This window comes from Panthera uncia, chromosome F2 (genome assembly GCF_023721935.1).
Source record: "Panthera uncia isolate 11264 chromosome F2, Puncia_PCG_1.0, whole genome shotgun sequence".
Taxonomy (NCBI): Eukaryota; Metazoa; Chordata; class Mammalia; order Carnivora; family Felidae; genus Panthera; species Panthera uncia.
This window is the reverse complement of record NC_064812.1, coordinates 59152729-59177611: the sequence shown is the minus strand read 5'-3', so window position 1 is coordinate 59177611 and position 24883 is coordinate 59152729. Positions and strand designations below refer to the sequence as shown.

General features: G+C 36.2%; 1 protein-coding gene across 2 annotated transcripts in view; it reads right to left on the bottom strand.

The window, feature by feature from the left end:
* UBE2W (ubiquitin conjugating enzyme E2 W) overlaps positions 1–24883 on the bottom strand; it is a 90641-nt gene that overhangs the window by 43453 nt on the left and 22305 nt on the right. For both annotated transcript variants that reach the window (XM_049633248.1, XM_049633250.1), the window contains exons 2-3: positions 8672–8763; positions 2786–2888 (exon numbers count right to left, since the gene is read on the bottom strand). In XM_049633248.1, coding sequence (XP_049489205.1) covers positions 2786–2888; positions 8672–8763 — 195 coding nt within the window. The remainder of the gene's footprint in view (positions 1–2785; positions 2889–8671; positions 8764–24883) is intronic.

The following is a 24883-nucleotide window of genomic DNA, read 5'->3' as shown; positions in this document are numbered from 1 at the left end:
AAAAGAGACTCTTAAATACAGAGAACAAACTAGGGGTTGCTGGAGGGGTGCGGGGTGGGAGGATGGGCTAAATGGGTAATGGGCATTAAGGAGGGCACTTGTGATGAGCACTGGGTGTTGTATGTAAGTGATGAATCACTAAATTCTATTCCTGAAACCAGTATTATGCTATATGTTAACTAACTTGGATTAAAAAACATACACACACACACACACACACACACACACACACACACACACACACACACGTTGAATAAATCAATGTTGAATAAAAACCATGAGAAGAGTGGGTAAAAAAAAAAAAGAAAAAAAGGAATCCCCACAGTCCAAAAGACTGGGAACAACTGCCCAGAGCTTTCAAAGTTATCATTCTATATACAATCCTTCACTTTTAGAGATACTATTACTGTCTAGATAAATAGGCATTTTCCCCATTCTGGTACTCAGACCTAATTGGCAGCATGGAAAGAGGTAACTTGGGTTTTAAGTCTTGACTATCCTACAAGTTAGCTTTTAAACCATGAACAAGACATTTTACTTCTATAGACTTCACTTTCTTCACTTACGAGAATGAATCCATCTTCCCTAACCACTTCATTAGACTTGTTACAAGACAAAATCAGAATGGAATTTACAGTATATGATACAAATATTACTACATAGAAGTCATGGAGGTAAATGTGAGGCATTAGAAGTTTTATGGAGGAGGATAGGGATTATTGTAGTAGTGGTGGTAGTGTTGTGTGTCTGTGCAAACCAATGAGGTAATTGCGTCTTCAGAGAAATCTAACAGCACTGTAAAAGGATGGTGGGGGATGGAAAGAACTAGAGGCTATTACATAATAGCCCGCATGAAAGATAGAAACTTGGGAGTACACCACTGACTGTAAGATAAGAAGGGACTGACTTAAGCACTGCAAAAGGACCTCAAAAGCTGCATTTAACGGTGAAGAAAAGAATTTCAACAAAAGCAGACAGATGGACAATAACCCAAGGAAAAAAATTTTTTTTCTTATTTTATTATTGGAAAAGATTTGAGTTTAGAAGTGTTAAATTTGAGACATCTGGAGGTACTTAAGTAGCAACATCCAACAAGGGTGTGAAATTAAACCTCAGGAAGAGGTTGTACACATAACTGTAGATCTGGGAGTTAGCTGCTTAAAATGGTTGAAGACATTAGAGAAAAGAGTGAGAAGTATCAGGGGTAGTGAATAAAGAATCCCAAATCAGAAGAATCAGAAAAGTGGGCAGAAGTCAAACCAGGGAAGGACAAAAAAAATTTTTGAGATATGATAGAATTCATTATATATGTTCTAACTTACAGAAATATTCAAGATGAAATTCAAATGATGCTGCAGAGTGATATTTGATTTAGAATTAAATGCTAAGGAGAGAGTTTAGAGGACACTTTTGCCTTGGTTCCTATTTACAGAAATATTATCTTCCTCTGATAAAACATGAAAAAACAATCTGTGGGCTCCTGGAGTAAGCCTTCTCCAATATCCCTCTAGTCAACATTTTGGAGTTCATAAATCACATTCTTCCTTCATATACCTTCCAAAAACTTAGCTGAAGTGAAGTAGAACAGGTTGAAGGTGAGAAGGGGATACCTGAGACCACACTGCCTTTAAGCATTAACAATCTGAAATGATGCTGATAAGCCAAAAGGCAACAAAAGGTGAAGATGGTTTTCTAGAGAGAAAGATGTTTGCTTTGGTTTCTGATCATAGTCTACAGGTGCTTATTATAGAGGCCTAAAGGTCATTACCCTTGGCTTTATTTTTATGAAATAATAAAAATAAGCTTATCTTAATTTTCTGCTCACATTAAAAAACTGTAGCACTCAGAGTCCAGTTCCATTTAATTCTGTGCCTTAAAACAATGACGTCTTTATTTATAGCACAATACAATAACTGGCTTCCATCTGTACCCCTACATGGCCAAGAGCACTGTTAGGTATATTCTATTTAAAGTGGCAATAAAATATGATTTTCCTCAAAAATAACGTATTTTAGCACTTCAAATGTTGAATTTTAGGTATTTGGGGAATTTCATTATCCATAACCTCATTATCCAGCAATATGAGACACAGGTGGCATTAAGTCTTAACATTTTGCCACTAGTAACTCATTCACCCATCTTCCAAGCCAGCAATGTGGACGCCATCCTAGAGTCTCCTTTTCTCTAACTTCCAAGGATTAATCATTCACCAGTTAAACAGCTCTCAAAAAAGTTCTATCACCATTATCATTTGTCTAAGTATTAACCCATTACCTAAACTAACTGTGCCTCAAATTATAATGATCAGATTTAGGGCTTATGTTTAGATATTCAACATCTTGTAACATGTTCTATCTTTACAGTACTAAAAGCCTACAAAGACAGCATGTTCATGCAAAATCAAGAAAGTGTTCCTTTCAACAAAGCACTGCCTCCTCACAATTATTCTATCATCTTATTTTGGAATAAGTGCCTCCAGGTATTCCAAAATGTTAAATTCTCCCACAACCCCTGGGCCTGGGTTAGATTTCCAAACCCTTTTCCGCTAACATCTATGAATAAGAACAATGTTAACCTCTTGGAAGTACAAAAGCAAAGTCCTAATCTCAATAAAGTAAATGTTCCTAAGATCTTGATTATATTACAAATAAGAAAAAGGAACAAATCTATTTACATAATTATAATGGATTTCTTTTTTTAAGTTTGCATTCAGTAAAAAGGCACTAATTTAGTATTTTGCTATAATCTAAAAACGCAATAAAATATTAAAAAGCAAGGCAGTTACCTGAGGAGAGTCAAAAGGGTATCGACTACTAAACTTAAATAGAAGTTGAAATTTTTCTCCTTCATATAAGGTACCTGGTGCACCTTCCATGTCTACAATCCACCTAGAACAGGAAAAAAAATTTAAAAACTTCAGATAAGAGGAATTGGGATGAGAAAGAGAAAAGGAACACTGAAGACTTCCTCTATGCCAGGCATTAGCTTGCAACAGCACGTTTCATCCTACTGCACATTAACTCCCTCGCCCTATTCCCTTCTCTGACACTCAAGGGTTATTTAACCAGATCAAAGTCAGACAACTAGCAGAGGACAGGGCCAAATTTTAACCCAGGTCTAAAAACACAAAATAAAACCCAACTCAAGTGTGCTGACATTAAAGCCTGTGCTCTTTATTTTATGCAGAAATTATTATATGCAGGAACACTATTTTTATAACACTATTTATTATATGCAGAAACACTATTTCTGCAATGATTGAAAAGATTTTATAGATAACATGAAACAAATGAACTGCCTTTCTGATGTCATTTTAGAAACAATGGTGGAAGTAGATATCAACAACGACTAGAGAATCATGGCCGTTAGACACATCTTCTCATCAGTACTCTAGAGAAGACTAAACAGGAAAAAGAAGCTAAGCTGACATCAGTCCACTTACTCCGATGGCTATTCAAGGCTCTATATGCCTTTCCTTTGTGTCTTATGTTTCAGTTGTTTAATAAAACTTAGAAGAGATTTCTATGGCCTCTTTACAAGCATACTTTGTTTCCACATATAACAATCATGAATACAAATCTGTTTATAATTATAGTCTGTACGCTTATCTCTTGCTCTTTTAATTTATTTTTCAGTAATCTCTACACCCAAAATAGTGCTCAAACTTAAAACCCTGAGATCAAGAGTCGCATGCTCTACAGACCAAGCCAGCCAGACACCTATCTCTTGCTCTTTTAAAAAAAAAAGGAGGAACAGGAGTAGAACAAGGGTTATGGTGGCAAAGATGATAGGGTCACATTGCGAAGCAAAAATGGACCAGTCATAAGAATGAATTCCTAATTATCTCTCTGGCCAATTCCTTTCCTCTTAAATTTTTTAGGTATAAAAATGTATTACTTTACGTACAGGGAAACAAAAGGAAGTAATATTGAGAATACAGGGTTGGGGTTCTAGTCACGATTCCATATACTATGGACTTTAGAGTATGTAAAATAATAAATGTGTCTACTCTCTGAAAGCAATCAGCTAACACATACAGGCCCTTAAGAACATAGCTATTCATTTTCAGAATGCGTGTTGAATACTATACATGGCAATAAAAAATATAAGCCAAGAGCCAATATTTTATCATGAAATTACACAGGTCTGTCCTTTAGCTGTGTGGCCATGAGTAAGTTGTTTTACCTTTCTTGTTTGAACTATTTCAATTGTAAAATTGATATTAAAAACAAGTTAAAATTTCACTGAAAATAGATATTCATCTCAAAGTGTTGGAAAGATAAATCGCATAGCACGTTCCTGATATTAGAACCAGTACGCAGTAAATTAAATATAATGCAGGGATACCTGGGTGGCTCAGTCAGTTAAGCGTCTGACTTCGGCTCAGGTCATGATCTCATGGTTCGTGAGTTCGAGCCCCCACCCCGCCCCAAGTTGGGCTCTGTGCTGACAGCTCAGAGCCTGGAGCCTGCTTCAGATTTTGTGTGTGTGTGTGTGTGTGTGTGTGTGTGTGTGTGTGTGTGTCTGTGCCCCTCCCCCACTCACACTCCGTGTCTCAAAAATGAATAAAAACGTTCAGAAAATGTATAATGCATAAACTGCATTAAAAACAAAAACCTATTCTCTTTAAAAACTGGGTCCTTTCTAGCTATCTTGACATCCACTATGCAGTGATTATTCCAAGGAAAAATCAGAGGACTTCCTGGTGCCCTTTCTTTCTGTTTAAAGGCAAATTTTAGGATATAATGTACCACAAATTTACATGTGATTGATCCAAACACAGCTTTTAAATAATAGCTAAGCAAATATCTCAGAAATCCTTCCAATACCTGGGTGAAATCGGTCAAAGAAGGCATAATTTTCAACACTGTACAGGGTAATTTTAAATAACTTTTGCTAATTAAAAAAGTAATGCATGTTTGTTCACCACAGAAAATTTAGAAAGGTATAAATAAACAAAAGTCGCCCAAAGATAATCACTGTTGAAATTTTTTGGGTACATTTCATTCTAGTCATTTTGTAGTTTCTTTATCTATGATATTGACATCTAATAGTTGAATTATGTGCACACTTAAATTATATACATTCAAATCACCAGTGTTTATGATTCCAATTATGGGTACATGCCCCTGAGGATGAATATGGGAGAAGTTTCAGTTCTTAACTTCCTGTGAATAACTATTGTTCTAGGATTCTAATGTTTAAACAGGTATTTTTCATGCATTCATAACTCCCACTAACCAAAAAAACAACCAACTATTCCCTTCTGGAGGAAAAACCAGCTCTGTTGGATATATTAAGACAGGATACATACCAATATTGCCTCTCTAAGGATTTTCACAGGTAATTAGGACTATACAAAATTTTTGTGTTTCATGCTACCAGCTGTAACTCAGGGGATGCCATTTCACTGAGAAACCATTTCCCAATTATAGATATTTACATTGTTTCCAAATTGTCCCCAGAAATAGTAATGTTGAAAGAAGTATAGTTAGTTCTAAGTTAATTTTGTTTTTTTAAATAAGCTCTATGTCCACCAACATGGGGCTTAAACTCATAACCCAGAGATCAAGAGTGGCATGTTCTACTGAATGAGCCAACCAGGTGCCCCTGGGCTAATCTTTCTGTATCTCTGTTCCTTCCTTAAGACAGCATGGGTTTATTTCTTAGGTCAAAGGATATGACACTCTCATTTTTAAATATCTTAATATATGCCACCAAACTGTCTTCCAGAAAGCTTAATGTGCTTTCATTATAATTCTTATCCCACTTAAACACATATTTTAACATAGAATTTTTTAAGAGTATTTATAGATCCTGGAAGATAAAGATATAAAACTTTTGTGATTGATTTACAATAAATTATTTTAAAAGAAAAACTGCCTGACAAACCTCTCTAAATGACAGGTTTATCCTGCAACAAAGACACTGCTGTTTTGGTAGTTATAATATAATATGGTATAATTACTTGATACAAATGTTTCCATTTATAAAAATGTAAAACAGGGGCGCCTGGGTGGCTCAGTCAGTTGAGGGTCTGACTTCGGCTCAGGTCAGGATCTCATGATTCAAGAGTTTGAGCCCCGCGTCAGGTTCTGTGCTGACAGCTCAGGGCCTGGAGCCTGCTTCAGATTCTGCGTCTCCTTCTCTCTCTGCCCCTCCCCTACTTGCACTCTGTTTCTCGAAAATAAATAAACATTAAAAAAAAAAAATTTTTTTAATGCAGAACATTCCATTAACATTTTATAAATCATTGTGTTGTGTAGTCCTCCTGCCCCACCAAAAAAAGACTGAAAGAGGAAGCACTTATTACCAATGAAAATGGAATATATTCTGTTTAATTATACAGAACAAAAAAAAATCACGTAATTATACAGAACAAATGCCATACATTCCATTTTCAAATTTTGTTTGATGGAAATGAAAAATCAATTGAGAGTTACAAAAAGAAATGGAAGAACCTTAAATGCATATTACTAAGTAAAAGAGATCTGAAAGGCTACTTACTGTATGGTTCCAACTATATGACATTCTGAGAAAGGGAAAACTACAGAGAAAGTAAGAAGATCAGTGGTTGGGGGAGGTGATGAATAGCTGGAGCACAGGGGATTTTTAGGCCAATGAAAACATTCTGTATGATACCATAATGATAATACAGGTCACTGTACATTTGCCCAAATCCTTAGAAACATCAAGAATGAATTACAATGTAAACTACAGACTGCATAATTATGATGTGTCAATCATAATTCATCAATTATAACCAATATACCACTCTGGGGGCAAGATGTTGATAATGGGGGAGACTGCGTTTGTGAGAGCAGAGGATGTATGAGAAATCTGTATCTTCTGCTCAGTTTTGCAGGGAACCTAAAAATACTTGCAAACCCAGCAATGTTTTAAAATGATTGTTATAGAGATAGAAATCTACACTACATTTTCAAACATCAATATCCATCCAACCATCAATAGATCCATTCTTCATATCCCTGTTCTTAAAAGGCTTGAGTTCTGTCTTAAGTACTGACTCAAGTATCAAAGTCAAAGGTAACCAAAATTGTTTCTCTAAAGGGATAAATATGCCCATGAATTTTTTTCTTTTACATGTTTGTTTGAGAAAGAGGGGGAGAGAGAAAGGAGAGAATCCCAATCAGGCTCTGTGCTGACAGTGGGGTTTGATCCCATGAACCATGAGATCATGACCTGAGCTGAAATCAAGAGTTAGACACTTGGCTGACTGAGCCATACAGGTGCCCTAGTCCATGAATTTTGGTCACTTTTGCTCTCTGGACCTAGACTATCACTAAGTATTTGCCCTACAACTTGGTCTACAGTATACTTTTATCTTGTTGCCTCCTATCCCTTTTATGTTTTTGGAGTTGTTTTTTTTTTTTTTTTTAAGAAGAGGGTTCATTATTTTAAATTCCACCACTACCCCCCCCCCCCAATTTCAGAACACTTACCCTTGTCTAATAAAATATTAAATCAAAGGAGTGGTAAAAGATAGACTACACAGGGTTGGAGACTTAAAGTGATACCCTTGAAAATGTTTCAAACTAATTCAAATGCTCATTTTTATGCAAGAGGACACATATCTCTCTACCCTTCCTGGTATTGTATCTGGGAAAAGATTTCACTTCTTTACTCCCAAGGAAGGAGCGGAATTAGAATATTTCTGTGTCTTCCTTTCATGCTTCACTTTTTCATCCTCATGAAGAAGTTTCTTATCTATTAAGAGAGGTTGTTGAGGGTCTGACATTCATTTATTTACCCTTCTGTACAGGGCAACTACTGTGTTCATGGAATGGAGACACCTCTTGACTATTACTCTCTTTAAACCTTTACATGTGGTTTTGAAAACTGTGATGAACAACTTCATGCCAAATTGTGTTATTTAAGATGAAGATCATTTCATAAATGAAGACAGACCTAAGTTTTTAAATGCTGCCTTCTTAGCAAGAGACATTTTAAAACACTACTAATCAGGGGCACCTGGGTGGTTCAGTTGTTTTAAGCGTCTGACTTCGGCCCAGGTCATGATCTCACGGTTCATGAGTTTGAGCCCTGTGTTGGGCTCTGTGCTGACAGCTCACAGCCCAGAGCCTGCTTCTGATTCTGTGTCTCCCTCTCTCTCTCTGCCCCTGCCCTGCTCGCACTCTGTCCCTCTCTCAAAAATAAACACTAAAAAAAAAAAAATTAGTAATCAAACATATGGTTTTAAAAAACAAAGGGTTACAAATCATACATTATATATAATGTATATGATATTACATAACACCAAACTGTATATATAAATGCATAGAATAAGATCTATTTATCTCTTGATAGAAGAGAGTGGAATTAAATATGAAAATTCTACATTAAAAAAGTAAGTATATATTCATACATTACACTAATAATAAATGAAACATGTAAGTACTTCAAAAATTAACTACCAGGACACCTGGGTGGCTCAGTAGGTTAAGTATCTGACTTCAGCTCGGGCTCAGGTCATGATCTCACGATTCATGAGTTTAAGCCCCACATCTGACTGTCGGCCCACTTCACATCCTCTGTCCCCTTCTCTCTCTGCCCCTCCCCGGCTCGTGTGCCTGTGTGCTCTCTTTCTTTCAAAAATAAGTAAACATTAAGTAATAATAATAATAATAATAATAATAAATTAACTACTTACTGTGTAATTGAATTTTGAACACTCTTTTCATTTAAAGTCATTCCGGGAGGTGGGTCATTTTGCAAAGCCAAAAGTTCTTTCTGCAATCGTTTCTAGAAAAGAGTATCAATAATAATTTGTACTTTAAGAAAAATGACAATGTAAATATCCTTCTACACAGAATGAAATCCTTGATTATATTTCCTCCATAGGCTCATATCTTTTCAAGTCCCTTACACCTTGCATGTATGCCTCACTCTCAAAGTTTTAATTGCTTGTCCCATAATTCACAATCAAAAGATTTCCAAATATATTTGAAAACACTGATGCTGTAAAGTGGTTATGAAGAGCAGTCAGCTACCTACAAAACTTCACTGTTACTCCACTGGGGTTACAAGATCTCAGCCTAGGTTTTAAACGCTTAAAAGTTTCACCACTGTTTCCTTTACTGCTTTCCAATTGTAAAAACCACAGTTCTCCATCATCCTTAAAAAAGGTGTCATTTCAGACATGCAAGCTTTTCAGAGAAACTATACAAGTAACCACTCATGCAAAAAGCCTTTAAATTTAAAATTTTAAATAATTTAAATAATTTAAATTTAAATAATTTAATTTACAATTTACAGCCCATATTTGTTTTCTTAAATAGGGTATCTGCACATAATTTAAACTATCAATATCAGAATATAACATATCTGGGCCCAAGATATGCAGTTATTTTTCCACATAACCCAAATGACTATGTATTTACATTCTTGTTTATAAGTTTTTACTCTTCAACTCTTCTGTTATCACTAGTGGACATTCTTTTTCAGTATACAACAAAGCAAAACAAAAACCATAGAAGGCTGCAACTTATGGGTTTAAAAATCAAATAACCCATGTTATTATAAATTATTTCATGTAACATTATAAATACTCTTAATGAGCATCTTTTCTTGGAATAAAGTAGACCAAAATGGGTATCTGTTCAGAACTCAACAATTCTCTACTTAAAAGCTAGTTTGTGCTGTTGCTGGACAATCAAGTATCACTAACAAATATTTCTAGACCTTTTCAGTTTATGATGCCTTTAAGTAAATTTAACAGCATCCAATACCACTACAGATTGGAAAACTCTTCCCTTCTCGGGGCGCTTAGGTGGCTCAGTCGGTTAAGCGACCAACTCTTGATTTTGGCTCAGGTCATGATCTCACCGTTCATGAGTTTGAGCCCCACGTCCGGCTGTGTGCTGATAGTGCAGAGCCTACTTGGGATTCATATTCCCATTCTCTCTCTCTCTCTCAAAATAAAGAAATAAAAAACAAACAAACAAACAAAAAAACCTCCTGCCTTTTCTGTTGAGAATCACTGGAAAAGAACTTATTAATAGGCACACACACTTGGCCCACAAGCAGGTATCTGTGGACTACCACACCTTTACTTTGGTCTCTGTGGCCTTTCTGCAATTACCTCCTACATTTGTTTGGCTCTCCCTCACAATGAGGACAGACTATGTTTTTGATCACAGCATCCCCAGGGTCTAGAATATGCTCAAAAACATCGATAATAAATTACTAAATGTTAAAAAACAAAACAAAAAAAAAATTCTAAATTCCTAAATGGCTCTTAAAGTGGCCAAGAATGAAATCTTTCCTTAGATCCTGCAGTATCATAATTGCTAGTAAAATGAAAATAAGGTATCAACTACTTGCAATTTCTGATCTCAGCTGCCTTCCAAAATGCAAAATAATTACAAATTGAAAAGCAGTTAAGAGAAATTTTAAGTATCTAAAATACAGAAATAAAGCTGCCTAAGTGACTTGTTTTGAATAAAGAAATATATTTGTGATAAAGTTCTATGTTAGAACAAGGTTTTTCATTTATTCCACTTATGTTAACAAATGTAGGTTATATGATCAAGTATATTTTTTTTCAAGTTTTAAAATTTTAATTCCAGTGTATTTAACATACAGTGTTATTATTTGTTTCAGGTATATAATACAGTGATTCAATGATCAAGTAAATTTTTTTAATGTTTATTTTTGAGACAGAGAGCATGCACATGTGCGATGGGGAGAAGGGAAGAGGGGGAGGTGCAGAGACAGAGGGGGACAGAGGATCCAAAGCGGGCTCTGGCTGACAGCAAAGAGCCCAATGTGATGCGGGGCTCAAACTCACAAACCACGAGATCATGACCTGAGCTGAAGTCAGACACTTAACTGAGCCACCCAGGTGCCCTGATCAAGTAAATTTTTATTATTTTATTTTACTATTTTTTTAAATGTTTACTTTTCAGAGAGAGAGAGAGAGAGAGAGCAAGCACTCGCACAAGTGGGGAAAGGGCAGAGAAAAGGGGGCAGAGGATCTGAAATGGGCTCTGTGTTGACAGCAGAGCGCCTGATGCAGGGCTCAAACTCATGAACCACTGTAAGATCATGACCTGAGCCTAAGGTGGATGCTTAACCAACTGAGCCACCCAGGTGCCCCTCAAGTGAATTTTTAAGAACACTGGGTGCAACAAGGAAAAACTGGTATCTTCAGTGAGGGACTTCTCAGAGACTTCTACATTGATTCTCCAAGGAGAAGAAGATAACAAAGAAGTTTCCAAAAGTAATGGAAACCCATTAGTGTAGAGCATCTCTGAAAAGTCTTGTTTCAATAATCACACTTTGGGTAACACTGCTGTAGAAATTCTCCAGATCTTGAGAACTTTACTAAAACAGGGAACGCAAGCCCTGTTATCAAATCAAGGATATATAAGGCAATTTGCACAGGTACTAACTGAAACATAAGGATATAAAGGTAAGTTAAGAAGAGTTTTATTGGTATCATTATCCCTTATGTCTCCTGAACATAATGATTAAGAGTGCTATGAAAAAAGAAATGTTTTCCTCACCCTGACACTAATTCTTACATGTCCACAAAGAAAAAGACCTGTGATGACCAAACTCCCAAGAGAATCTCCAATTAACTCTGCTTTCTTGTATTCCCATCTTTGTGTAGTTCCTTCCCACACTGTACCAAAATTCAACAGTGTGACTAACAGAACATAGCTGAAATGATGGTATGTCACTCCCAAGATTAGGTTATAAAACAATATGGTTTACATCTTGGTCATTCTCTTTAGAATCACTTGCCGTATTGTGAACAGCCTAATTCAGAAGCCTGCATGCTAAGATTACTGGCCTCCTGCTAATAACCATGTATGATTTGGAAGCATATTCTCCAACCCTAAGCCAGTCTTTCAGATGACTGCAGCCCAGGCCAGTATCTTGCTTACAAACTCAAGAGAGACTCTAAGCCAGAACCATCCAGCTAAGCCTCTGATTCCAGACCCTTTGGGCGACATGGGATTATAAAGGTTTGTTCTTTTAAATTACTAAATTTGGAGATAATTTGTTATATAGCAACAGATAATGCAGGATCTCTGTTCCAAACTCCCCTCATGAAAAGGGGTTATAATCTACAACCCACTTTCCATTTCAATATCACAGGTCAGAATCTAAAACATTCTGAGGGGGTGAGTCACTACATAAAAAGTTTTTTTTTTTTTTTTACTGAGCGGGTGAGTCACTACATAAAAAGACAATTCATGCCAGCCCCTTAATGTCTTAGCTACTAGGCCTTAAACTACTTTGCACACATCCACATCGCCTCCAATAAAGAGATAAAGCATGACCAACCTTTTGGGGGCTAATGCATATTTACTAAGCCCACTAATAAAAGTAATAATTCACCCATGCACTTAAAATCAAAACATAAAAAAAAAAAAACATACAAAGAATGGAAGGTCAAATGGTTTGTCTATTTGGCTGGTTCACAAAACAGGGAATTTATCCTTTGGTGTATTCTCAGAACAATAATTCATTGGAGAAGGCAGAACACGTCTTTAAATAAGCAATCAGTCCCCTCAAGGGTCCTTTGGATCATCTAAGAAATTGGTTCTAATGAGGTATACTCCAAAACAAAACAAAACAAAACAAAGCAACAAAGAAACTAGCCCTAAGTTACTTGAACACGGACACAGAAGCTAAAAGAGAAGGACCTAAAAATTTGATGTAAAAATAAACAAGAATTCATACTTACCTGAGGATGTAAAGAGCTAGTGATCTATTTAGAGATCATACCATGTAGTATCAATCAACAGAAAGCTATTATCACATGAGGAAAGCATTCAGCTCCTCCTATCATTGAAGACAAAGTATTATAAAAGTGGATGAGAAACACTAGCAAAAGTGATGATACCACCAGCTGTGAAAACCATCATGGCAACATGGCCGGCTTTCCCATACAGTGCTGAAAATGGCAGCTACAGACTAAAATAACTGAAGATAATAGAAACTAATTGCAGAAGGTAACGGCTGTAACCAGAGAAGCAGAACTACCCTGAAACCACTGGGAGGGGAAGAAGCTAAGAAATTTGCAATGGTTCTTGGCCAAATATCACCCTTGTGTGTACCTAAATTGGTGAGGATATGGAAAAACTAATTACATATATTGCAAATGTATCATCATTTTCTGAATCTAAGAAACATCATCAGTCTTAAGATGCACCATTATTTTATATAACCCTGGAAAAAGAAGACTACTGCCAACTGAATAGTAACACACCACTGGTAAGACATATCTTCATTTTGGATTAAATATGAAAAAACTGCATTTAAAAATCTATGAATATTGTATTAATAAAAGTTTAATTTTCCTAATACTTAAATACCAGAATTACTTGAAAAATAAAAATTAAGTTGCTGAATAAATTTAATATGCTGAAAATGATTCTTATCTCAATATTTAATACCTAACCAAAAATACATGATTTCAGTCACTCTTTAAACATGCATTTTCTTTCCAGAATTTGCATAAAAGTGCACAGACATCTTGTCCTCCCAGACAAAAAGGCCTAAAGCTACTAGCAAAAGAATTTCTTTTTCTCACCTCATTCATCAAAAATGGTCAGGCCCAGAATCTAAATGTCTGGAAGCACCACAAATCTAGAGTAAACCTGAAAAACTCCCAACTAAGCCATCATCTTATGTTGGCTCAAGTCTGAAAAACACACAGGAATCTGAGCTCTGAAGAGATCCAGATGGATTTACATAATCAGTAAGAAAGATCCTGATACATCTAAATACCTTGAGAGAGAAATGATTAAACATTTTCAGAACTGGTTTGGCTTGGGGTACCTGGCTGGCTCAGCGAATAGAGCATGCAACTCTTGATCTCAGGGTTGTGAGTTCAAGCCCCATGTTGGGCGTGAAACCTACTTAAAACAAAACAAAACAAAACAAAACAAAACAAAACAAAACAAAAAACTGATTTGGCTGTTCAGTGGCTCTGACTTCAGTAGTCCAGCCAGCACCTCCTTTTCTTTCCTTCCTCACAAAAGCAAATGGTTCAAAGTGATATGAATCCATTCTAATTTATTACCTTTGGGGGTGGGGAGTATTAAGAAAACCACTGACAAATTTTGCAACTATCATCAATGACAAGGTATTGGAACACACCACAAAACTGAAGGACACTCCAGAATGTTATAACACCACAGCTGGGAATCTCTGCTCTAGATTACAACAGCCTAGGACTTGTAACCCTGTACTTACAGTGACACCAGTTCAGTTCCTAAAATGTTTTCCAACTCAATGCATGTGAGGGATTATTCTTGAGATTTACTCTCCCCTATGACTGGGGCTTATTACTACAGTACTGGGTTGAAGAAAGAAATTAATATAGTATTAAAAGACTGCTCTGGAGCTTAACATACCCTCTCTCCACTATTACTTCTCCAAGAATTACTACAGTAAGCTGCTTCACACCAAAGGTGAACTGTGGAAACACAAAACAGTCAACATAGTGAAGAATAGACACATTTATTATTACTCTTAACTTCACGAGATGTAAAGCCCTTGGTAGGCTCAAGCCACTTTGTATACAAAAGAGAAAAAAGCAATTTAAAAGATAATCACTTTAAAACTGTAATCACTGTATTCTAACAGTCCGATTCCATTTCCCCCAACTCAAAATATCAAAGCTATCCAAATATACACTCATAATGTTAAATCAAGCTTGAATATGCCATATGCCTCCCTGGCATAATCAAGATATGAGATAATGGATAAATACAAAGACTAACACTTTTAAATATTAAAAATTTTTAAATTAATGTGGGGACTGAGGGGATGGTTAAATAGGTGACAGGGATTGAGGAGTGTACTTATGATGGACACAAAATGATGTATGGAAGTGCTGAATTACTATCTTATACACTTGAAAGTAATAAAATACTCTGTTAATTGAATTAAAATAAAAACTTAAAACAAATTATATAGACATAAAATACATATATACATAAAATCTCAGAAGTCCAAAAAACTTTTTAAGTGTGGCAAAACTCTATCCTAAAAGAGCCCTGCTATTGTGTACTGAACATAATTTAGCCTAACAATGACTGCATTATTGTGACAGCCTTAAATAACAATGAGATCTATAAGCCCAACCAATTCTGCAGCAAATTGTGATAGTCTGATATCCTTGTTTTCCACTTGTTTTTTTTTTTTTACTGTCATCTGCTTTTTCATTGCCAATAACTTATCACAATACCTAACTTCTATTCACTGACATCTTATTTTCCTTTCTCCTCTTTTCTCTCCTTCATCTGCTGTTTCCCTCTCCGCAAGCCCACCCTGCATTACCTAGCAAAAGAGTTTATTTATTTTGTTGAATATATCACTTTATTTTTGTTTAACCATACTCATCTTCAGGGCTAGCATTAACAGTGGCAAACATTTATTCCTTCACATGCTCTTAAACCATAATATACTGTCTCACTGAAACGAACTGGAGAAATTAGGAGTAATTTCTGCAAGTCCTCATTAAATGAAAAGCATGGCCCAGTAACATCTACAAGATCACATTCTGTGTAGCACAGTGCTAAACCATGGAGTTTCATCCCAATGATGTGATCTCTGCCTCTTCAACTATTGTCATTTTCATCAATGCCCACAGTCATATATTAATTCCAGTCTTTCTTCTTCACACAGCTAAGGATGATGAGTAGGACTGTATTTAAAAAAAAAAAAAAAAGTTACTATTATGGTCGTTTTGTAGTGAACATTGCTGTTTAATCTGAAGAATACATCATCAAATGAAATGTACCAGTTAGCCAAGTTGTAAATGCAACATAAAAAGTTCTTAAAGGAAATTAAAAGTGCTACTCCAGTGAACACTTGAGTGGTAAGAAAACAAAACAGCCTTTTATTGCTGATATGGACAAAGTCTGAGTGGTCTGGATAGAAGATCAAACCAGCCACAAAATTCCCGTAAGCCAAAGCCTAATCCAGAACAAGGTTCTAACTCTCTTCAAATCTGTAAAGTCTGAGAAAGGTGAAGAAACGGAGAAGAAAGATTTGAAGTTAGCAGAGATTGGTTCATGAGGTTTTAAGAAAGAAGCCGTCTAAAATGAAAGTGCAAGGTGAAACCGTAAGAGATATAAAACTGCAGCAAGTTATCCAGAAGATGTAGTTAAGGTAATTAACAAGGGTGGCTACACTAAACAACAGATTTTGAGTGGAAATGAAACAGCCTTCTATTGGAAGAAGAGGCCATCTAAGACTTTCATAGCTAGAGAGAAGTCAATGCCTGGCTTCAAAGAGTCAAAGAACAGGCTGTCTCTTGTAAGGGGCTAATGTAGCTAGTGACTTTAAGTTGAAGGCAGTGCTCACTGGCCATTCCAAAAATCCTAGAGCCCTTCAGAATCACGTTAAATGTACTCTTCCTGTGCAATGTAAATGGAACAACAAAGCCTAGATGACAGCACATCTGTTTACAACATGGCTTACTGAATATTTTAAGCCTACTCTTGAGACCTACTGCTCAGGGAAAAAAAGCTTCCTTTCAAAATAATACTACTCACTGACAATGTACTTGATCACCCAAGAGTTCTTATGGAGACGTGCAACAAGATTAATGTTTTCATGCCAGCAAACAAAATCCATTCTGCAGCCCAAGGATCGAGAAGTAATTCTGACTTTCAAGTCTTTACTTAAGAAATACACAGCTGCCATAGACAGTGATTCTTCTGATGCATCTGGACAAAGTAAACTGAAAACCTTCTGGAAAAGATTCACCATTCTAGATGCCATTAAAAACATGTGTGATTTGGGGCACCTGGGTGGCTCACTAAGTTAAGCACCCGACTCTTGATTTCAGCTTGGGTCATGATCTCACGGCTCATGGATTTGAGCCCCACATAAAGCTCTGTGCTGACAGTGCAGAACCTGCTTGGGAGTCTCTCTCTCTCAACGACGCTCAAAAAAAAAAAAAAAAAAAAAAACAAAACCCCCTGTATGATTCATGGAAAGAAGTCGAAATATTAACATTAACAGAAGTGTGTAGAAAAAATGGATTCCAGCCCTCATGGATGACTTTGAGGGGTTCAAGACTTCAGTGGAGGAAGTAACTGCAGATGTGGTGGAAACAGCAAGATCTAGAAGTGGACCCTAAAGATGTGACTGAATTGTTGGAATCTCATGATAAAACTTTAACAGATAAGGAGTTGCACCATATGGATGAGCAAAGAAAGTGGTTTTTTGATTTGGAATCCATTCCTGGTAAAAATGCTGTCACTTTCTGAAATGACAAGAAAGGATTTAGAGTATTACATAAACTCAGTTGATAAAGCAGTGGCAGGGTTTGAGGATTGACTCCAACTTTAAAAGAAGTTCTACTGTGGTTCAGATGTTGTCAAACAGCATCAAATGCTACAGAGATATCATTCCTGAAAGGAAGAGTTGATCAATGCTGCAAATTTCATTGTCTGATTTCATATAATTGCCACAGCCACCCCAACCTTCAGCAACCACCACCCTGATCAGTCAATGACCATCAACATCCAGGCAAGAAGCTCCACAAGCAAAACAGATTACAATTCACTAACAGCTCAATGGAGGTTAGCATTTTTAGCAGTTTTTTAATTAAGCTATGCACAGTTTTTTCAGACACGATGCTACTGCACATATAACAGACTATAACATAGTATAAATACAACTTTTATATACATTGGGAAACCAAAACATACATCTGACTCATTTTACTGTGATATTTGTTTTATTGTGGTGGTCTGAACCAAACCCACAGGATCTCTGAGGTATGCCTATATTCTAATGGGTAAAATTAGGGGCACCTGGGTGGCTCTAGACTCTTGGTTAGGTGTCTAGACTCGGTTTTGGTTCAGGTTATGATCTCACGGCTCATGTGATCAAGCCCTGCGCTGGGCTCTGAGCTGGCAGCACAGAGCCTGCTTGGGATTCTCTCTCTGCCCCTCACTCACACGTGCCCTCTCTAAAAATAAAGGATAAAAAAAACCTTATTTAAAAAGGTTTTAAATTTAAAAAAAACCTTATTTAGGGTAGGGAAAAATATAAAGACAGGAAAACATTAAAAATGTAGAAATAGGGGCACCTGGGTGGCTCAGTCAGTTAAGTGTCCCACTTCAGCTCAGGTCATGATCTCACGGTTCTTGAATTCAAGCCCCACATCCAGCTCTGTGCTGAAAGCTCAGAGCCGGGAGCCTGCTTCGGATTCTGTGTCTCCCTCTCTCTCTGCCCCTCTCCTTCTCATGCTCTGTCTCTCTCTCTCTCTCTCTCTCTCTCTCTCAAAAATAAATAAACATTTAAAAAAATGTAGAAATAAATGTCAGTGGATGCCAATGCAACTGTACATGAAATGGCCAACACTGTTTTTCTCTCATTTCATCCAACAACCAACAGGTGGAAGGTTAACAATAGGGGAACACAATGGAATAAAAGTAAGATTACTATACACGTTAGTATCATTACACTATCAAACAACTACTATTTTTCCCCCCAACAACATTAAACAATTATAACAATAGCTATCTCTCTTCTTTTAGGGTGAGAGGCAAAGCAATGAAATGATTTTACCTTATTGTAAAATGAAGCAGAATTTGATTCATGCAAATTAAGGAAACATTTCCTTTCCTACTGAACTCCAAATACACTTCTACAGACTTAGTTCCTAATAGGTATTTGTTGAAACTCTTAGCCCTTTTCGGAAATGGAAAGCCTCCAACAAATAGAGGTATTCATTCTTTATTTTAAACTAACATTTTCAAAAATTAGATTGGAATGCAAAAAGCGACAAGACTTAAAGATTCCTCTTCTTACAAAGAGGCCACAGTCTAAAAAAAAAAAAAAAAAAAAAAAAAACTGCATGTTTTCATGCTTCTACATGCTTTCAGGGTACAGCCGTGCCTGAAAGGAGAGGAGTGGGCACAGAAAGAAACCACGATCATGATAAACTGAAAACCAAAGGAAGAATGTGTTACAAAAACTGAACAATTTCATTTTCAGCACAATGGCAGAATAGAGACTCTGAATAATTCTATAAAAAAAAAAAAACAAAAAGTGAGTGTAGGAATCCTGAAATAAAAAGATCATGGTTGGATTTCGCCTTGGGGATTTCTACCAAACCCAAGGAGGGCAAGGCCAGAAAGTGAGGCTTCTAACAGAAGACTATGACTCTTCAGTGTAAGAGTAAGAGAAAGGGCATAGAAATTTGCCTGTTTTGAACTCAGCAATGGGCGGAGGAAGAAAAAATATCTTCCATGAAATGTCTTAACCTCAAGTGGACACCCACGTGGATTTACAGTATGAATTCCTACAACCTCAGACAAGAATTTAATCAAAGTAGTCCAGGAAGTAATGCCCAGGCAACTGGCAGAAGCAAATATAAACCCTAGAGGAAAAGAAGTTCTATCCTTCGGAGGCAACAATTTCACTTATCAGAATCTAGAAAGATAAATTAAAAATTAATAAGGACCAAATGAGAACTTATTCAGAAGACAATAGCATTCAATACCCACTGTGATAAAAATCTATCTTCTCTTGCATTCAGAATAGTACCAGATCCCCCAATTAATTTATGTCCTTATGGGATTTATATAACTGTAAGCAACTCTAAGGCACAGATTGTGTCTATTTCTGTGTATTTCTAGCATTCAAAACTGTGCCTGGCACATAATGGTTTTTGCCTTAGTACATGTCTAAAAAATTAATAAGGGTGTTGACCAATTCACTATTTGCAAGGGTAAAATCCAGAAAAAATATGTGTCTATCAATAGCTAACTTACACAAATTATGGCATATAGAAATAAGACTATGCAACCATTAAGAATTATGTGTACTAACAAAAGAACCTCAAAATATACTGATGAAGAAAAAGCAAGTCTAGGGGCACCTGGGTGGCTCAGTTGGTTGAGCATCTGACTTAGGCTTAGGTCACGATCTCGCAGTCTGAGAGTTCGAGACCCGCATCGGGCTCTGTGCTGACAGCTCAGAGTCTGGAGCCTGCTTCGGATTCTGTGTCTCCCTCTCTCTCTGCCCCTCCCCCCACTCATGCTCTCTTTCTGTCTCAAAAATAAATAAATGTTTTAAAAAAATTTATAAAAAAAAAAATGAAAAAGCAAGTCTCAAAATACATAGAATTCCTTTATGTTAAAACAAAAGCAACAGATTGTACAAATGTTATATAAATGTATACAAAAGAGGTCCAAAGGAAGCATATCCAACTATTTTACAGTAGTACCCTACTAGCAGTGGAAATGGAGGAGAAAGAAGACACCTCTATTTGCACTATATACTTTTATACTATGACTCTTTTACAATAAGAATGTAAACATGAAGGGCACGTAGGTGGCTCAGTTGGTTAAGCATCCGACTTTGGCGTAGGTCATGATCTCACAGTTCATGGGTTCGAGCCCCCTGCTGGGCTCCAAGCTGACAGTTCAGAGCCTGAAGCTTGCTTTGGATTCTGTGTCTCCCTCTCTCTCTGCCCCTCCCCCATGCCTGCTCGCTCACTCTCAAAAAATGAATGAAACATTAAAAAATAAATTAAATAAAATTAAGGGCTCAATGGATGATGAAAACATATCCACATAAGAACCTGTACACAAATATTGATAGTAGCATTATTTACAATAGCCAAAAAGAAGAAACAACCCAAATGCCCATTAACTGATGAAGAGGTAAGCAAATGTGTCCAGATAATAAAATGTTATTTGGCCATAAAAAAGAATGAACTACTGACACATGCTGTAACATGGATGAACATCAAAAACATTATGCCAAGTGAAACAAATCAGTCACACAAAAAACTACTATATGTGATATTATTTACATTTCATGTAATAGGATAGGCAAGTCTATAGATACAGAAAGTAGACTAGTTATCTGCCTGAGGGATGTGGAGTGAAGTGTCAGAACAGTGAGTGCTAGTGGGTACACGTTTTCTTTTGGAGATTATGAAAATATTCTAATATTAGATTATGGGGATGGGTACAAAACCAGGTAAATATACTAAAAACCACTGATTGTACACTTTAAATGGTTAAACTTTATAGCATATAAACTTTATCTAAATAAAAGTTTTTAAAAACTCAATGGCTAGATTAAGTAGCAGACTAAAATAGGTGAAGAAAGAATTAGTACCTAGGACAATAACCTGAAGCATTTATCCAGGATATAACAGAGAAATGGAGATGAAAATGTGAAACAAGAACATAAAGGAGAATAAGAGGCAACACTTAAACAGATAATGCTTGAGAATTTCCCACAATTATTGAAGACATCAATCCTCAGGTCAAGAAATTCAATGAATTCCAAACAGCGAAATTTTTATTCTTTTTAGAATTCTGAACTTAAAGTACAGAACATCAATTTAAAAAGAGCTTAATCCTAAAACTAGAGAGAAAAGACAGATTAGCCACACAGAAATGGAAATTAGGTTGATGGCCTAAAAGTAACAATGGAAGTCAGATAACGCTAGAACTTAGAAAACTGGAATTTTATCTTTAGTGTAAGTGAAAACAATGGACAGTTTTAACTCCTATATCTGGTAAAACTAAACTAAATTTCAGGAACACAAGTGAAAAAAAAAAAAAGGTATTTTCAGACAAAACAGAGTTTACCACCAATAGCAACCAACCAACAATAAATCTTGACTTCCTTCTGGAAAATGATCCCAAATTGCAATTTTAAGATGCAAAGGAATGGTGAGCAAAAATACATAAATATATAAGTAAATCTATAAATCTAAACACTGGCTATAAAACATAGGCCCACAATTCCTTATGGATAAAGTCTTGCGGCCAGATGTGTTTCAAAATTAAGAAATTTTTGAATTTTATAAAAATAACAATATTGGGGTACCTGGGTGGCTCCATCAGCTAAGCATCCAACTCTTGATTTTGGCTCAGTTCATGATGAGGATGATGAGGCTCAGGTCATGATGAGGTCATGGAGATGGAACCCCATGCCGAGCTCTATGCTAATAGCGTGGGGCCTGCTTGGGATTCTCTCTTCCTCTCTCTGCCCCTCCCCTGCTTACAGTCTCTCTCAAAATAAGTCACAGGGGCCCCTGGGTGGCTCAGTCTGTTGAGTGTCAGACTTCAACTCAGGTCATGATCTCTCAGTTCATGAGTTCAAGCTCCGCACTGGGCTCACTGCTGTCAGCACAGAGAATGCTTTGAATCCTCAGTCACCCACACTCCCGCACCCCCTCCCCCCATCTCTCTGTTCCTCCCTCCTCACACTGTCTCAACAAAATAAACTTTAAAAATGTCACAAATTAGGCTTCAGCACTTTGAATACATGGGATTTTTTCAAGACTATGCAGTCTCATGTCCACTCAGGGCAGGTTTCGCCACTAGAAAAATCTTTGGTCAACATACACTGAAGTTTTGGTTTCTAAACCTTTTTTTAGATTTTGGATTTCAACAAAAGATAGGAGCCTAAAGTATCAATTGGTAAGATTAAAATAGAACAGAACCAAAATACAGGGCAATTAATACATAAATTCGAAGACAGGCGATGGGAGTTAGAACATTCTAAGATCACATTGTCTTAGAAGAGCACAAAACAGAGGAGCCTGGCTGGCTCTGTCTACAGAACATGCGACTCTCAATCTCAGGGTCATGAGTAAAAGAGTACAAACATACTCATAAGCTTTATATTGTATGAAAGACACTGATTGTTGTTTTATTATTTTATTTTAATTCCAGTACCAGTTAATACCAGTTAACACTGGTAAGCTTTAGATTTTGATAGCTGTGCATGTTAAATTAGGTATCATAATGCCTAGAAGTCATTAAGAAAAAGACAACCAAACAGAAAAATTGGCAAGAGACTAGAACATACAATTTACAGAAAGCAATGTAATGAATAATTTGTATGAAAAAGTACTCAGCTTCACTGATCATCAGAGAATGAAAATTAAAACCATATTACTGTAATAACATATATCTACCAAAATGGCTAACATTAAAAACAACTGACAAGACCACGTTGGCAAGTATGTGCAAGAACTGGAACTCTCATACAGTTGGTGGACAAACCAATTCGCATTTTTGTAAACCTGAATATAAACTATTTTATATTTTATTCCACCAATTTTATTCCAAGGTATCTACCCAACATATATAGGTTCAATAGAACACATGTATAAGAATGTTTATAGCAGCATTATTCGTGATAGTCCCAAACTAGAAACAAATATCAAAAGTAAAATGGGTAAATAATTTGTGGTCTATTCATACGCTTCAATAAGAATTATTCAGTTCTATACAGAACATAGATCATCTTATGAAGTAATGCTGAGAAAATGAAGTCAAAGAAAAAAATACTTATCATATAATTCCATTTATATAAAGCTTGCCAACAGGCAAAGTGATGGCACTAGAAATCAAGATAGTGATTACCTTTGGAGAGCAGAAGGTAGTCGCGATTGGGAGTGGGCATAAGAGAGGCTCCTGATGTACAACTATTATTCTATTTCTTTGTATGTGATAGCATTCACTTTGTGAATATATAAACTCTACATTTAGATTTCTGCATGTTATATCTCAGTAAAAACATTCATCAAACTTTTCGAAAATTGACTATGGTGACCAACTCTGCAAATATACTAAAAGCCAGTAGATTGTATACTTTAAACAAATGACCACAGTATGTGAATTACTTATCAATAAAATGATTAATAAAAATTTTATTAAGCAAAAAATAAATGAAAGATAAATATGGAAAATGTTAAGTGTTGAATATATATAAAAACTATAGATGTACTATCTTTTGTACTTTTCTGAACATTTGAAATTTTCATAACAAGAAGGTTGGAACAGGGGGAGCATGGGTAGCTCAATCAGTTGAACGGGTTTGAGCATGCAACTCTTGCTTTAGGCTCAGGTCATCATCCCAGAGTCCTGAGATGGGAGTCTCCCATCAAGCTCTGCGTGGAGTGGAGAACCTGCTTAAAATTTTCTTTCTCTTTCTCTCTCTCTCTCTCTCTCTCTCTCTCCCTCCCTCCCTCTCGTCTTTCCCTGTCCCTCTCCAAGGTTTGCACTCTCTCTGTAAAATAAAAAAAGGGTGCCTGGGTGGCTTAGCCAGTTAAGTGTCCCAATTCTTGATTTTGGTTCAGGTCACGATCTCACAGTTCATGAGATCAAGCCCCACACAGAGCTCTGCACTAATAGCCCAGAGTCTGCTTAGGATTCTCTGTCTCCCTCTCTCTGTGCCCCTCCCTCACTCGTGCTTTCTCTCTTTCAAAAATAAATATTAAAAAAAATAATAAAATAAATTTAAAAAAATTTTTTACAGTTTGGAATAAAAACATGAATGACAACATTGAAAGAAATGCAAAAACGGGTAGGGTAACTCTTAAAAGAATAGGAGGTATATCTTTTAAACAGGTGGAAGTGGGAAAAACAAAATGAGAAAAAGGAAAAAGAAATCAATCCATACAAGACAAAGGTACAGAACAAAAGCAGGATAAATGAAAAGCATTTAAAAAAGAAACAAATTCCACTATATCAGTTACTCATTAAAAACACAGATTAAGTTCTTTAAATGGTAAAGAAAGTTAAATAAATGGTAAAAATATATACTTATGATACTTTTAAGAGATATAACTAAAACAAAAACACAGAAAGGTTCAAAGTCAAAGTACAAAAAAAAAGATACCAGGCCACAAGAAAGCTGACATAGTTTACTTGTATCTGCTAAAACCAACTTTAAGGCCAAAAATATTAAAAAGAAGAAATCTATATAGGGATAGAAGGTTCAATTCACCAAAAGCATAGAACTTGAATATACCCAACTTGGCCTCAAAAACTGATCAACAGAAGAAATCAATCTACCTTCATAACAGGAAATTTTATTAACATATCTCAAAGTAATGGACAAA